The 12593-nt window shown below is 41.0% G+C and overlaps 1 protein-coding gene across 1 annotated transcript; it reads left to right on the forward strand.

The window, feature by feature from the left end:
* The first annotated feature begins 3230 nt into the window (after nt 1–3230).
* Nucleotides 3231–5282, forward strand: LOC111601912. Its single transcript, XM_023318760.2, has 2 exons — nt 3231–3480; nt 3536–5282. Exons 1-2 carry the CDS (start codon nt 3321–3323, stop codon nt 5068–5070), a joined length of 1695 nt encoding a protein of 564 aa, XP_023174528.2. The 5' UTR covers nt 3231–3320; the 3' UTR covers nt 5071–5282.
* The last annotated feature ends 7311 nt before the right edge of the window (nt 5283–12593 follow it).

Here is a 12593-nt window from a genome sequence, read left to right on the forward strand (position 1 = left end):
AAAAATAGCAGTGCGTATTTTTGCCTTTCGTTTGGCTGGGACCCCTCCATGTATCAACAGAGCTTCGCAGCAGCGCTGCAGGCGGCGCCCCTCCTAGGACTGTCATTTAAGTTAAAAGCGCATTTGTAAGTGCGCTGTGACTGCTCGGAGTTAAGGAGCAGGTTTCTGTGCAAGCGTGTGGACTTGGAAGGTCTGGGCCAGCGAGTGTTCCTGGGAATTGTGATTGGGGTTGGGGGAATTGCGTTCGGTTTGGGGTTGGACTTCTTTGGCAGGATGGCGCTTGGGCCCTCGACAAAGACTGCGAGCTGTCTTTGGCCTGGGAGCCAATTTCAATCCCAGCGCGCTTTTTAAAAGCAAATCTGGCACAAGCTGCGCACTTCTTTGCGCACTTTATGTCTGTTGTGCAATGTTTTAGCATTTTCTCTTGGCCCTGCCGGCACTTTATGACGGCGTTAAGTGTTCAGCGGTAAACGGATCAGGCTCGGACAGTCAAAAGTGATGACATTTACAGCACCAGCTTATCCAGGCTTAGTAAATAAACATATAAAGCAAACAACTATTTATCACTGAGCTTTAAATTATAAGCAGCATACACTGAAGTGGATGCTGTAGCTGTGGACTTTGTCCACATTAGCTCGAGTCAGATGGAGAGACTAAGACTGGGACAGCATGCAGCAGCACATCTCGGCTATATGACTCTTGTGCGTTCTCTCTAATGATATTTTGACACTTAGTGGTTTTTTCTTTGACAATCAAATGTGATATTCATGTAACAATTTTAATTTTGTGCAATTGCTGTCTGTCTGTCCGCATGAGCCAAGCCATTTCGTTTGCTATAAGATAGAGATATGAAATTTTGAATATATACTCGAGAGTACCCATGCCTTATAGAGTGTTACGCCCACTAGGGGCGTGCCAAATCGGTAAATACTGCATGTGGTATATCAGAAATCATTTTATTGAAACTCGTTTCAACAACCCAGGTCAAAAAATATATAATGGATATATCAACGCCCATGAGAGATGCGACAAATCGGCTTAAACTATAAATTGCACAGTTTTTGCACTAGACACTTTTTTGTCAGCTACTTTTAAGACAAAAAGATGCAGCTCAATAATTTTACAGGCTCCTTCCTGACTTCACAAAATTCAACTGAGTATTATGCAGTCGTTAACGCCCGACTTGTCTGTTATTTACTATTTACCTACTTTACTAGGTTTTCTGGGTTACCTTTTCAAAACGCATAAATATTAATGAGTGTGAAAAACTGATTGAAAATTACAGAGACAAAATATATGTAATTAAATAAAAAGCACATTAAACAGCCAAAGTGAGAAACAATTATTTTATTATAAATATGGCTTTAACATATATTTATGTATGGGCCAATGTGCAATGTGATTCATAAATATTCAATTGCAATAACAAATTGATATGTAAATTGAAGTACATAAAAATACGCCGTAAATAACACGGTATTATAAAAATCAATTAACTTTGCCAAAAACCCGTATTTAGCTCATCTAATTATTTCCACTTTGCGAACATAATTATGAAAGCGCACATCTGTATAAATATTTTATAGGCTCCTCTTTGAAAATAGTGCGACCTCAATAAAGATTAGTACAAAAGCTTCTTGTTTCTGGGGCTCGCTGTTTGTTCTTCAAATATTGCTGTGAAGTGAAGAAGCATATTAAGCAAATTTGAGACTTTTATTACGGGACAATTATAGAGGCAAAATATTGAATACTCTAACATTTAGATTTAATGCGGCAAAGTTTTACAAATAATAATTGTTTTTGTGTTTGATGTTGGCTAAAATGCATTATGCTGACCCAATTACCGCTAGCCAAACAAGAAACTTGATCTTGCTGCCGGCCGCCTCCCAACTTGCCGTCAGGAGCTGGTCACAGCGTCCAGGTCGCCGAAGTCACAGACTCTTATCCAAGCATCTTTGCTATACTTTAGCTAACTTTTTACTCGATGCTGACAAGAGAGCTGTGGAAATTGCAATGCTCATAGCAGCAAGCGGATAATTATAAAACAATACAACTTGAAACTGTCAGGCCAGCAGCCTAAATAGCAATTTAGATAGGCAAGAATGTATCAAGTTTGGGTGGTTATCTAGGTTATCAGACGTAACCAATCTAATCGCATCTGAATAATTTTGGGCGCAATCAGTGGCTTTCGCAGCAGTCGCGTCCGCCACAACCGTGCGAGTCGAGACGCAACTGCCAACTGGCAGACAGCAGACAGCTTGCCACGCAATGACGCAACTTGTCGGTGTTGGGCATGCAACAGCAGAGCGTTGACTGTTAACTTACAGCGCCCGAAGTGGACGCTATTTATTTGCCCAAGTGTTATTTTCTTTTGTTCTGTCAACTATACTGCAAGCTCGATTGAAAGCCAAACCACTTTTGACGTCATGAGAATATGCATGGGCCATACTCTTCTATTGATGGCTACAGGAATTACACATGCGATTGGTAGCTTGGCCTAGATACAGCACATCAGTTGCTGAAGAACGTGCTTATGCTCGAGTTGTAGCAATTATGAGTACAGCTGAATGGCTTGCAGAAACAGAGTGTTGCGATAAGCCGCGTCTTGGACTAGAGACGTGCCGGAGAGAAGAAGACGCATATCAATCGGTATACACATCAGCTAGTGCCATTGGGTGTATCTCTGTGTCTCTTGGGTTCAAGTATATGTGAATCAAAAGTCATTATATTAACCTTAGCTAATGGTTTTCGATATGCTTCCCTTTATAACAATTAGAAAATAGAATAACAAAAGTGGATTTCAAATCGATTTTGAGCTATTGAAATCTACCTGTGCCTGACAATAAATTGTAAGCGAAAGGAAGTTACTCCACATAAGGTAATGTCTAGAAGAGATAATGAAAATATGTCATATGAATATCATAGTATAAAAGACAATGAAAAAACTTAATGTTACCTAGGGTGGAAGTAGTTAAGTGCTTGGACGGATCTAGCTGATAGAGCAGCAGGTAATTGTTAATAAAAAAAATTAAAAATAAAAAACAAGAGCATATCTATTAGTGTGCAGTTGGTGTGTTTACTTGTGCCCAACACAAAACAGTTTTATCAAATATTACGTTAAGACAACTATGTCAACGTAAGCGCTGCAAAAGTTAGCTTGGTTGAGAGTTAACCGTGATCCGAGCGGAGCTGCCGACCGTAGTTCAGAAGTAGCTGTCGTAGGTCAAACATCGAACGTTGAGCGTCAATTGACTAAGGAGCCAGACAGTTCGCATCTATCCAACAGCTAACGGACTAAGTGGACATTAACTGAGCGCAATATGCAGGCGAGTCATGTGCGCCTAATCAAAATACTATTCGTGATCATCGCCATAAAGCTGTTCATCGTGCTCGTGCTCTTCGGCTACAACAATTCCGTTGAGGATATTCCGGAACAGTCAATGGTTTTCATCGATGAGCTGCTAGTGGACAAAAGCGACGGTAGGTCACAATGTCATGATCTTTAATTAAGTAATTGAACTGAGCCATGTTCCAGAGCCCAGCTGGGAGCAGCGACTGGCTCTGATACGAAAGGAGATGCCCTCATTTCCGCTCGAGGAGCTGCACCGTCGACCGCTAGGCGAGCCGAAATGCGGCAAAGTGCCTGCTGCATTGGGCATCGATTTCAGCAACGACTATTGGCAAACCTTGAACAATGCTAACCTCACTTATCACATCTTTGGTGCGTACTACGACAACAGAGAGAAGATGATCGAGGCGCCGCTGGTCCGCGTGCTAACCATGATCAATCACTATGGCAAGCGTGACGTTGTAAAGCATCCGGAAACCTTTTGTCAGCTCTGGTTCAGGAATCGCATCGAGCCCGTTGTAGTGAATGTGACAGACTACAAGATAATTTGGATCTGGGGCGGCGGCTCGACCATGGTCTATCCCACGCTCCTCAGCTGCTGCTTGCCGAAAACAAACGACACCAAGGCGCAGGAGGCGCCCGAAATGGTCTCGTTGGTAACGAAGCGCTGCGACAAGGCCAGGAATCTGGTGCGCGTTGTTTACGAACCGGACGAGGCGAGTACAGCTGTAACAGATCCTCCTCAACAGCAATCCAAGCAAAACAATAGCACGCAGCTACAGAAGAAACCATTGCGTTTTATGGTCTGCGTAAAGGCCATGGACTTTATCTATAAAGACTTGTCTTGGCGGCTAATTGAATGGCTGGAACTGATGCGTCTGCTGGGCGCCGGAAAGGTGGTCTTCTACGATGCACAGATGCATCCAAATATGACGCGAGTGCTGAACGACTACATGGAAACGAGTCCAGGCTTTGTAGAGGTGCGCCCTTTGTCCATGGCCCGCGGTGAACCGCACTCGGGCCCACATTTTCAACACTATGCCATGGATGCTGACGGCTTCAATCGTATACTAAACGAAATGATACCCTACAACGACTGCTTCTATCGCAACATGTACAAATACGACTACATTGGCGTGTTCGACACTGATGAGGTGATCATGCCGCTGGGCAATGTCACCAAATGGTCGGACCTCGTCGAGCTGGCATACAGGGTGCCCGACTATGAAAGGGAGACTTGGAAATGCGACGAATGGGCCAGCTTTTGCTTTCGCAATGTCTACTTCCCCAGTTACCCCGAACGGCCCAAGGTCTACAAGAAGCTGCCCGGCTTCTACTACATGCTGCAGCATGTGGAACGCGTTGCCGAGCACTGTGATCGGTATGCGGCAGTCAAATGCCTGCACTCCACACGTTATGTGATTGGACTGCACAATCACTTTCCACTCTTTCGGGCAGAAAACGGTGAATGCGAAGCGAAATCAGTGCCCATCAAGTATGCCCAGCTGCAGCATTACCGGGAGCCGGACAACAAGACGCGCCTCATCGATCCAATCATAGATGACAGCATCTGGCGCTATCAGCCGCTGCTGCAACAGCGCGTCTATGCCCAATACGAAAGGCTCGGCTTTCTGCCCAGCATTCAACAAGTGCTGACTGCCAAGGAGCAGCGGCGCAAAGACGACGAGCTTCAACTAAAAAAGGCTATCTCAAGGGTATAGATAGTCATATCTCATCTATTTATTAAGTTATTTTTTTGTATTTTTTTTATGGCCCGCTCTAAAAGCTTCCACAAGCTACACTATCTAAATTATCTACCTCAATCATATCATGCTTAGATTATAAAGCAACTGGAACTTTATAAGATCGACAAGCTAATATACCATTCGTAGAATTATTTTTAAATTTGAATCTGGTTCACAGTTTAAAAATATACAAGGCAATATAAAAATAGATAAGTTTTTTCAAACACAGCTATGCCTCTTTGCTCGTCCAATAAAAGAACTGAAGTATAAATATTGAATGTTCGTCAGTAGAGAAAGAAACCCGCCTTATTGAATTAGATTCACAAATGGTTAAATATGTATTTAGCTGGAGCTTCGGTGATCATTACATTTTCAGCAGCTGTAACCAAAAATATTCGACTATGTTTGCCATGGCCAAACAGCGACTAATAGAACTAAGTAAAGTCGTGCTAAGGTCAAGGTTGGGCGGAGCTAGCGCTGAGACGGCGACTCAGACAGTCAAGCAGAATGTGGCATAAGTTGTAAGTTGTAAGAATGACAAACAACCGCCAAATGTGCTCTGTCCTCGGAATTGTTGTTGGCGAGTTATGCATGGGAGTTACTCTCTTACCTAAGGCGCTGACTTGCATGCCCTGTCTGGCAATGCGCCGCGCCTGGAGGTATGCAACAGCCGCCACAAACCAAACGCAAACACAACTAAATGGTAAACGAAACCAGCTTTACAATGTGTGTGTGTGTGTTGGGTGTGTGTAGTCAGAAGTGCGCACAAAAACGCACCTGAGCGCAAATGAATGATGATGTTGTGCAGTCGCTACTTTTTGTCGATGCAACATCCTGCTCGGGCTGCGCCTTAAGCATTGCACAGTGGCCAAACGCTGAAAGAAAACATTTCAAATTCAATTTCGCTTTCCAGACTAACTTATAAATGTTACTTTGTCCATATCGAAGGCTATCGAGCCTCCTCTTTTAATTTGAATCGTATTTTGTAAGATTCTCACAGTTCTAAGCAAAGTCTAACAAGGCCCAAAGTTTGACTACTTTTTAGGCAAGAAACTTGAGCTGACTGTTAACCACTGTGAAACTGGTCGCCGCGCTCGCTGCTCGTTGGCATCCTGTGCTGGCTGTTGCTGCTTGTTGCATCGTTTTTTGCCTCATATGTTGCAACCTTTCGCTTAAGCAAATTGCCAGCGTGTGCGTGTGTGTGCCTTGATGAGTTTGCGTTTGCGTTTGTGTTTGCTGGCGCTGCGGCACTGCCTTGTACTTGTGGCCAGCAAAAGGCGCTGAGTTATTGTACTCGTGCAATGGAAGCAGCGACAGCAGCGTTTTCCCAAAATAGCAAAGTGAACCTGGAGCTGCTTTCATGGCAAGCCAACTTCTGCCACACACACACTCTCTCTCTGTCTCTCTCTCTCTCTCTCTCTCTCTCGCTCTCTCGCTCTGGCTCTTTTTCTCATTCTGTGTATGTGTGTTGCATTTCACTTAAAATGCTTTTAACCAAAACATTAAGCAGCTGGTGTCACATTACATCACATTGCAGACCAGACGTTAGCTGCTACAAGCCGCAGCAGCTTGAATCGTTGAGTTGCAGCAGCAGCCCACAAATTAATAGCTCACATAAGCTACGAAGCTGGCTAAGAATTTAGATATGAAATATGAGAATCTAAAAACGAAATGAATGCGTAAATTTCAATATGACGAGATGTAATCTAAGCATTATTATATCTTAAATTTTAATTTAATTTAGACTAGAAGACACCCTGAGTCCCAGATCATATTCCAATCAATCTACGATAATGACGGACAGCATCGTCGCCCTGATTAAAAATATTTATATACTTCGGCCATGCCTCCTTCTGCCTGTTTGTACGCAAACAGTAGACCCTGAAGACCCACATCTCATGGGTTCCGTTCAAGCTTCTTTACAATCAAATCATATCATTTGCATAGATTAAGTTATTTTATATTGAATCAGAGACTTTGGATTAGTTTCCAATTTATTTTATGCAATTACCATCAATTATATAATTTATAAATATTTAAAAATCTGTGTTTCGATAATTGTTTATGCGATAAATTTGTTGTATTATTTAACTGAATTTATTTGTTGTTGTTGTTGCTCTTTCGGTTTCAAATACTTTGCATTTGCTGAATTTGATAATTGCTATTTGACTAATTACTGCATCACACAAATTGTGAATAAATGACCAAATGTAATTGATATTATATATATATATATAAATATAGCTAAATGACAGTGAATGTTCGTTATTTACCTACATAAAAGAAAAAATGAAAGAAATATATTTAATGTTTAGCCAAAAACAAAAACTAAATAAAATTGAAAATAAATCACATAGCAAAATGTGTAAAGGCCTTGACCAAAGCTTTTGTCAGCTTATTAGCTGGAAATGCTGGGCTGGACTGGACTGGCTTAGACTGGCCAAGTCAGCCAAGTTCCGGCCGGATCAGGCTATTTGATTCGTGGGCATGCTCCTTGTGCAGCTTAGCGTTCAAACAGGCTCTGGCTGCACCTTTCAAACGTAAACGTCAATGCCATAGCCAGGTAAACACACACACACACACACACACATGCACATGCACACTCATGCAAGCATGACTAAAGCGCAGTCAATCAAGGCGTTTATGGTCTTTGCAGCCAATACAAATGGCTAAACAATATATAACAGCCCAGCACCAACAACACCCCCTCCCTTTTTTCCCCTGCAATTGATTGCTTGTTTATTCAAATTAAATTTTGCATAATAAACTAATCGAAGAACTCAGTCAAATTTTGCTGTGCTTTTACAGCAGGCAGGCATTGGTCAGCTTAATAATTGATGCAAGCGCAACCGAGAAGTGCCCAAAGATGCATTTAAAGCTGAACACAAAAGAACAGCAACAGCTCTGGCTGAAATAGTTAGAGAACACGACTATGCGTGGAGGCCTCTTCTTTGGCAGTGTGCCGGCCAGTCCATAAATCACTTTAATGCCCGCACTCCAAGCAGCCGGGTCATGCACAGTCACCTCCGGCTAGGGCCGAGGGCGTAGGTGGTTTCTCTAGTTGGGACGCTGCCAGAAGCCAAGCCAAGCCAGAGCTGGCTGGTTGGCTATTCAAAATTCAAATCGAAAGGTCTGGTCTGATTTTCAGTTCACTTGGAGCAGTGATTGATATCTTTTGAATATACTCGAAGCAGTCTTAAAATACATATATATATATTTATATGAAAAGAAGTTTATGCAGTGGGTAACCGTGTACGCTCATCAACATCTATTTAATATCTAGCAGGCGGAAGTCTTGCCTAAATGAGATAGCCATCTTAATGAGTTGCAGACCAACATCAGCATTGCTCTAAAATGCTCAAATATTGAACGTAAATAAGATAAAAGAGTTAATAGCCGTAATTTAACTACGGGCGGATTTCGTACGTAGCTACGGAACATACATAGACTCATCTTTGGGTCAACTCTCGGCCGATTTAATGTGAGGCCAGCAGTGTGTTGTTCTGGTTGTCCAACTGCAGCTGAATCGTCAGCATGATTAATTGATGAAAATCCCTTTTGCCATGCAGGATAATAAATTACAATACACAGACCAGCACGGGCGGACAAACGAGCGAACGAGCCAACGCACGGACAGGTAGCATGTGCTTCAAATAGCTAACAGACAGACAGCCCACACACACACGCACACACACTGGGATACGTTCGCGCAGATGAGGTCGTGATGTGTGCTGTGGCCCTGCATTGAATTAAACTACGGTCAGGACGAGTATGTCGACAGGTTCCGGCCAGGAAGGGCACGACGACACGTTGGCAGCTTCCTAAATTAGCTTAATTTCATTTAAAAACATACCATGCTCCATGTTGTTGTTGTTGTTGTTGAAGGAGGTATGCTGGCACGCCCACGGTCACTCCCAGGCCAGCAAACAAGCTCTTAATCATTTGCTTTTCTATTCATATTATTACTGTTCGTATTATTATTATTATTATTAGTATTAGTATTAGTATTAGTATTAGTATTAGTATTAGTATTAGTATTAGTATTAGTATTCGTATTAGTATTAGTATTAGTATTAGTATTAGTATTAGTATTAGTATTAGTATTAGTATTAGTATTAGTATTAGTATTAGTATTAGTATTAGTATTAGTATTAGTATTAGTATTAGTATTAGTATTAGTATTAGTATTAGTATTAGTATTAGTATTAGTATTAGTATTAGTATTAGTATTAGTATTAGTATTAGTATTAGTATTAGTATTAGTATTAGAATTAGTATTAGTATTAGTTAGCCTTGTTAATAACTCATGAATTTGTTAATTATGTTTGTTAACCTAATTGGAAAGTAAAGCACACACACAACAGGCACAAAGACAGTCGGCTTCATGCTTTCTGTGATATAGCCAAGCCCTCACACACTGATTACATGCAAGCTGTGCAGCTGCTGGCATTGGCAGCATATAAATTCAGAAATTTAATCATCACCTGCACTCTCGCTGTTCAGTTGTGCACTTGTGTGTATGCCTCAAAGCTGAATTTGCAAATATACAGTATTTAGCTTCTTGCCAGCTCACAATTAGGAGAGCCGGCGAGTGAGCTGCTTATAGAGCGGCAACGGCAATGCAATGTTCCCATTCATAACAAATCTACAAACTGGGCCAATACGCGGTGTATACACAATGTGAGCCATACGCCAGCGGCATTTCCGCGGTGTGTGTATCCGTTTCAGCTTCCCCTAAAAGTATGCTATGCGTGTTTTGTGTGCCAGCAACCAGATACTAATCAGAGAGAAACAACATGAGCACGAATGAGTGGGAGAGCGTGCATGCTCCATGCATGCGTGTGTGTGTGTGCGTGTGTGTGTGCGCATGTAAGAAAAAGAGTTTGATGACTAATAGCATAGACTGAACCGAAAACAATTCGCAAAGTTTTTTCATATAAGTAACTATACCCTAAGCTGATTCACATGAATGCCAAAAATATAAATAAAATAAAATTGAGTTTCTCTAAGCGTCATTCGTCATGCAGCTACACAACAAAACAAACGAATGATAAATATATATATCATGTACGAGTTGTTGATTGGTTTTAAATTGTAATTCTTTCCGAATGAATTTGTACCAACCATGTTAGTTGGCTGCTTTCAATAACAATTTGCTAACAGACATATTAAAGTACTCATTTTTGTCATAAGAACCCCTAGACACAATTACATGTTCGTTGTTCACATATCAAGTGTATGCAGATATGTCAGTCAGATATATGTAAAAAGTCTTCATGCGCCAGTCGGACACACCCGACGCACTCAGTCGCAGCTGTCAATTCTGTTTGTTTGCGCAGAAAACATATCTGTGCTTTGATAAGATTAAATGTTATTCGACTTTTGAGCTATATCTAAACTAAATTTATGTTTGTTGTCAGATAATGAATCATATAACTGATGTAATTGTTGTAAGAGCGTCCCATGCGTATTGCGTATTGGCTAATTAAATGACAGCTACTAAGTTCTCAGAGAACAGAACAGACGCCATGGCTACAGCTTAAGATTATAATGTCTTCGAGCTACGTAGCTATCTGCTATTGCAAATAAATATTATAACACACTGCCCCACTGCCATTTGCTTTCGCTTCCCTTCGCTCTCGCGCTCAGAGACGTCTCGATTGATGTCCGAGCTTATACCCTTGGCCACCGATTAATGAATGCATCAGATCTGAAATCAACAAAGCTCTCTAGTGCCTCAAGCCAGTGAGCTGCCATTAGTTGTTTGTACTTTGCTCTGGAGGCATTCCGCAACCCATTTCCCGTTTCACACATCCCGATCGCTTCTATTCATTCATGTAGATAAAGGGCGATAATGCTTATCGCAGTCATTACGTAGCAACTCCTCTGACTGTGGCCGGCGAACTTTGATCGCCTGTAAAACGTTGAATGTCGTTTAGTTTGCGCTTTGTCGCTTGGTCCAACCGGTTTCCGTACATGAACTTGAGCTTTTGCACTGAGCTCGCACATCACACAGAGCTTCATATGGACACATGTGAATATTAATATATATAGCATACAACTTATAAATAAAATATGCACTTAAGATCGGCTAATTGGACTCAAGCTTGACTTGCTCAGTTCACAAGCTAATAGTACATTATTATAACTAGATGTGATTGATGCATAACTTTTATAATTGGCCTACGGTGGGTAAAAGGTTAAGCAATATCAGACTTATTCTGATATATAGATTAAAATGATTGATGCTACTCTTGACGTATATTATTAAAACTAGCATTTTCGACTGCGCAATGGATGAGGCTCTACTGGATCTAAAGTGTAGTTACACTAAGAGATCAACACAGTCGCAAAAAAAATACTTAATTTTTACGTCGTACGTGGTTTATCTAGACTTATCGTTTTTCATGCTTTTCCCTCTCTCTCTCTCTCTCTCTCTCTCTCTCTGTCTGTCTCACTCTCTATGTTCAAGTTCGGTTTAAGTGTTTGCTGGCAAAACCGCTGCGAACAGCAGTAATTGCTCTCGTAGTAAAATTATTAAGAAATACCTAAGTCGTATTAAATAACACAAAAACAGCTGAAAATGAAAATAAAACAAGAAAACAACAATAACAAAAAGGTAGCATAAACAGCAATTATAGTGAACTGTGAAACTTTAGATCAACAATTGCATGAAATTGAGCATTGAGCATGGAAAATGTATGAAAATTTCGCTGGCGCTGCAAGCGAACGCGCGAGGCCGCTGATGCGACTGTGCCTGATTGATAATCAGTTATCAGTTATCAGTTATCAATTATCAGTTTATTTTAAAGCATTCCGCTGCTGTTACTAAACGATTCGGCTATATACATCGATAATGCAATAAACTTTATGGACAGCCAGCAGATAAGATAAGCGAACAACTTATGGAAAAATCAAGTACATAAACACACACACGATACACATGCATATGTATGCATATATCGGCACATATCAGCGTAGATATGTACCTTAGAGAGTGCTAATTCCCTGTAAATCAGTCGTCAGACGACATTACCCTTTGCCCACCTGGGCCAATGTTGCAAAATTTGCAGCGAACGAAACGTAAATTATGTCACTGTGCTGATTAGAGCTGCTCGAAATGCCGCCAACGGCACGGCACAGTGTCCCAAGGAGCTCTGTAGTATTATCATATCGTTACTGATAAGTAAAACGCTTAATTATATATATATATATACATATATATATATATATATATATATATATATATATATATATATATATATATATATATATATCATAAATATGAAGTGATCCAATTAGAGAATGATCGACAAAATGAAAGTGACCAGTTATCGATGAACGCGAAAACTTATCGATAGAGAATACTTGCAAATATTTTGGATACATAAGGCACAAGCGCTCTTATCGGCAAGACTTGCAACTGCCAAATAGTTATAGTTATACCGCCGGCAATCAGCAATTGTAGTTATTTCGCACAGCGCTTGGAACGCCACGCT

Source organism: Drosophila hydei, unplaced genomic scaffold, assembly GCF_003285905.1.
Source record: "Drosophila hydei strain 15085-1641.00,03,60 unplaced genomic scaffold, DhydRS2 tig00000211-arrow-pilon, whole genome shotgun sequence".
Classification (NCBI taxonomy): domain Eukaryota; kingdom Metazoa; phylum Arthropoda; class Insecta; order Diptera; family Drosophilidae; genus Drosophila; species Drosophila hydei.

What these genes read in the sequence shown, in the direction of transcription:
- LOC111601912 (XM_023318760.2), top strand. Translation starts at nt 3,321, where the DNA reads ATGCAGGCGAGTCATGTGCGCCTAATCAAAATACTATTCGTGATCATC. An exon ending in GCTAGTGGACAAAAGCGACG is followed by an intron (nt 3,481 to 3,535) that starts GTAGGTCACAAT and finishes GCCATGTTCCAG; the next exon opens with AGCCCAGCTGGGAGCAGCGA.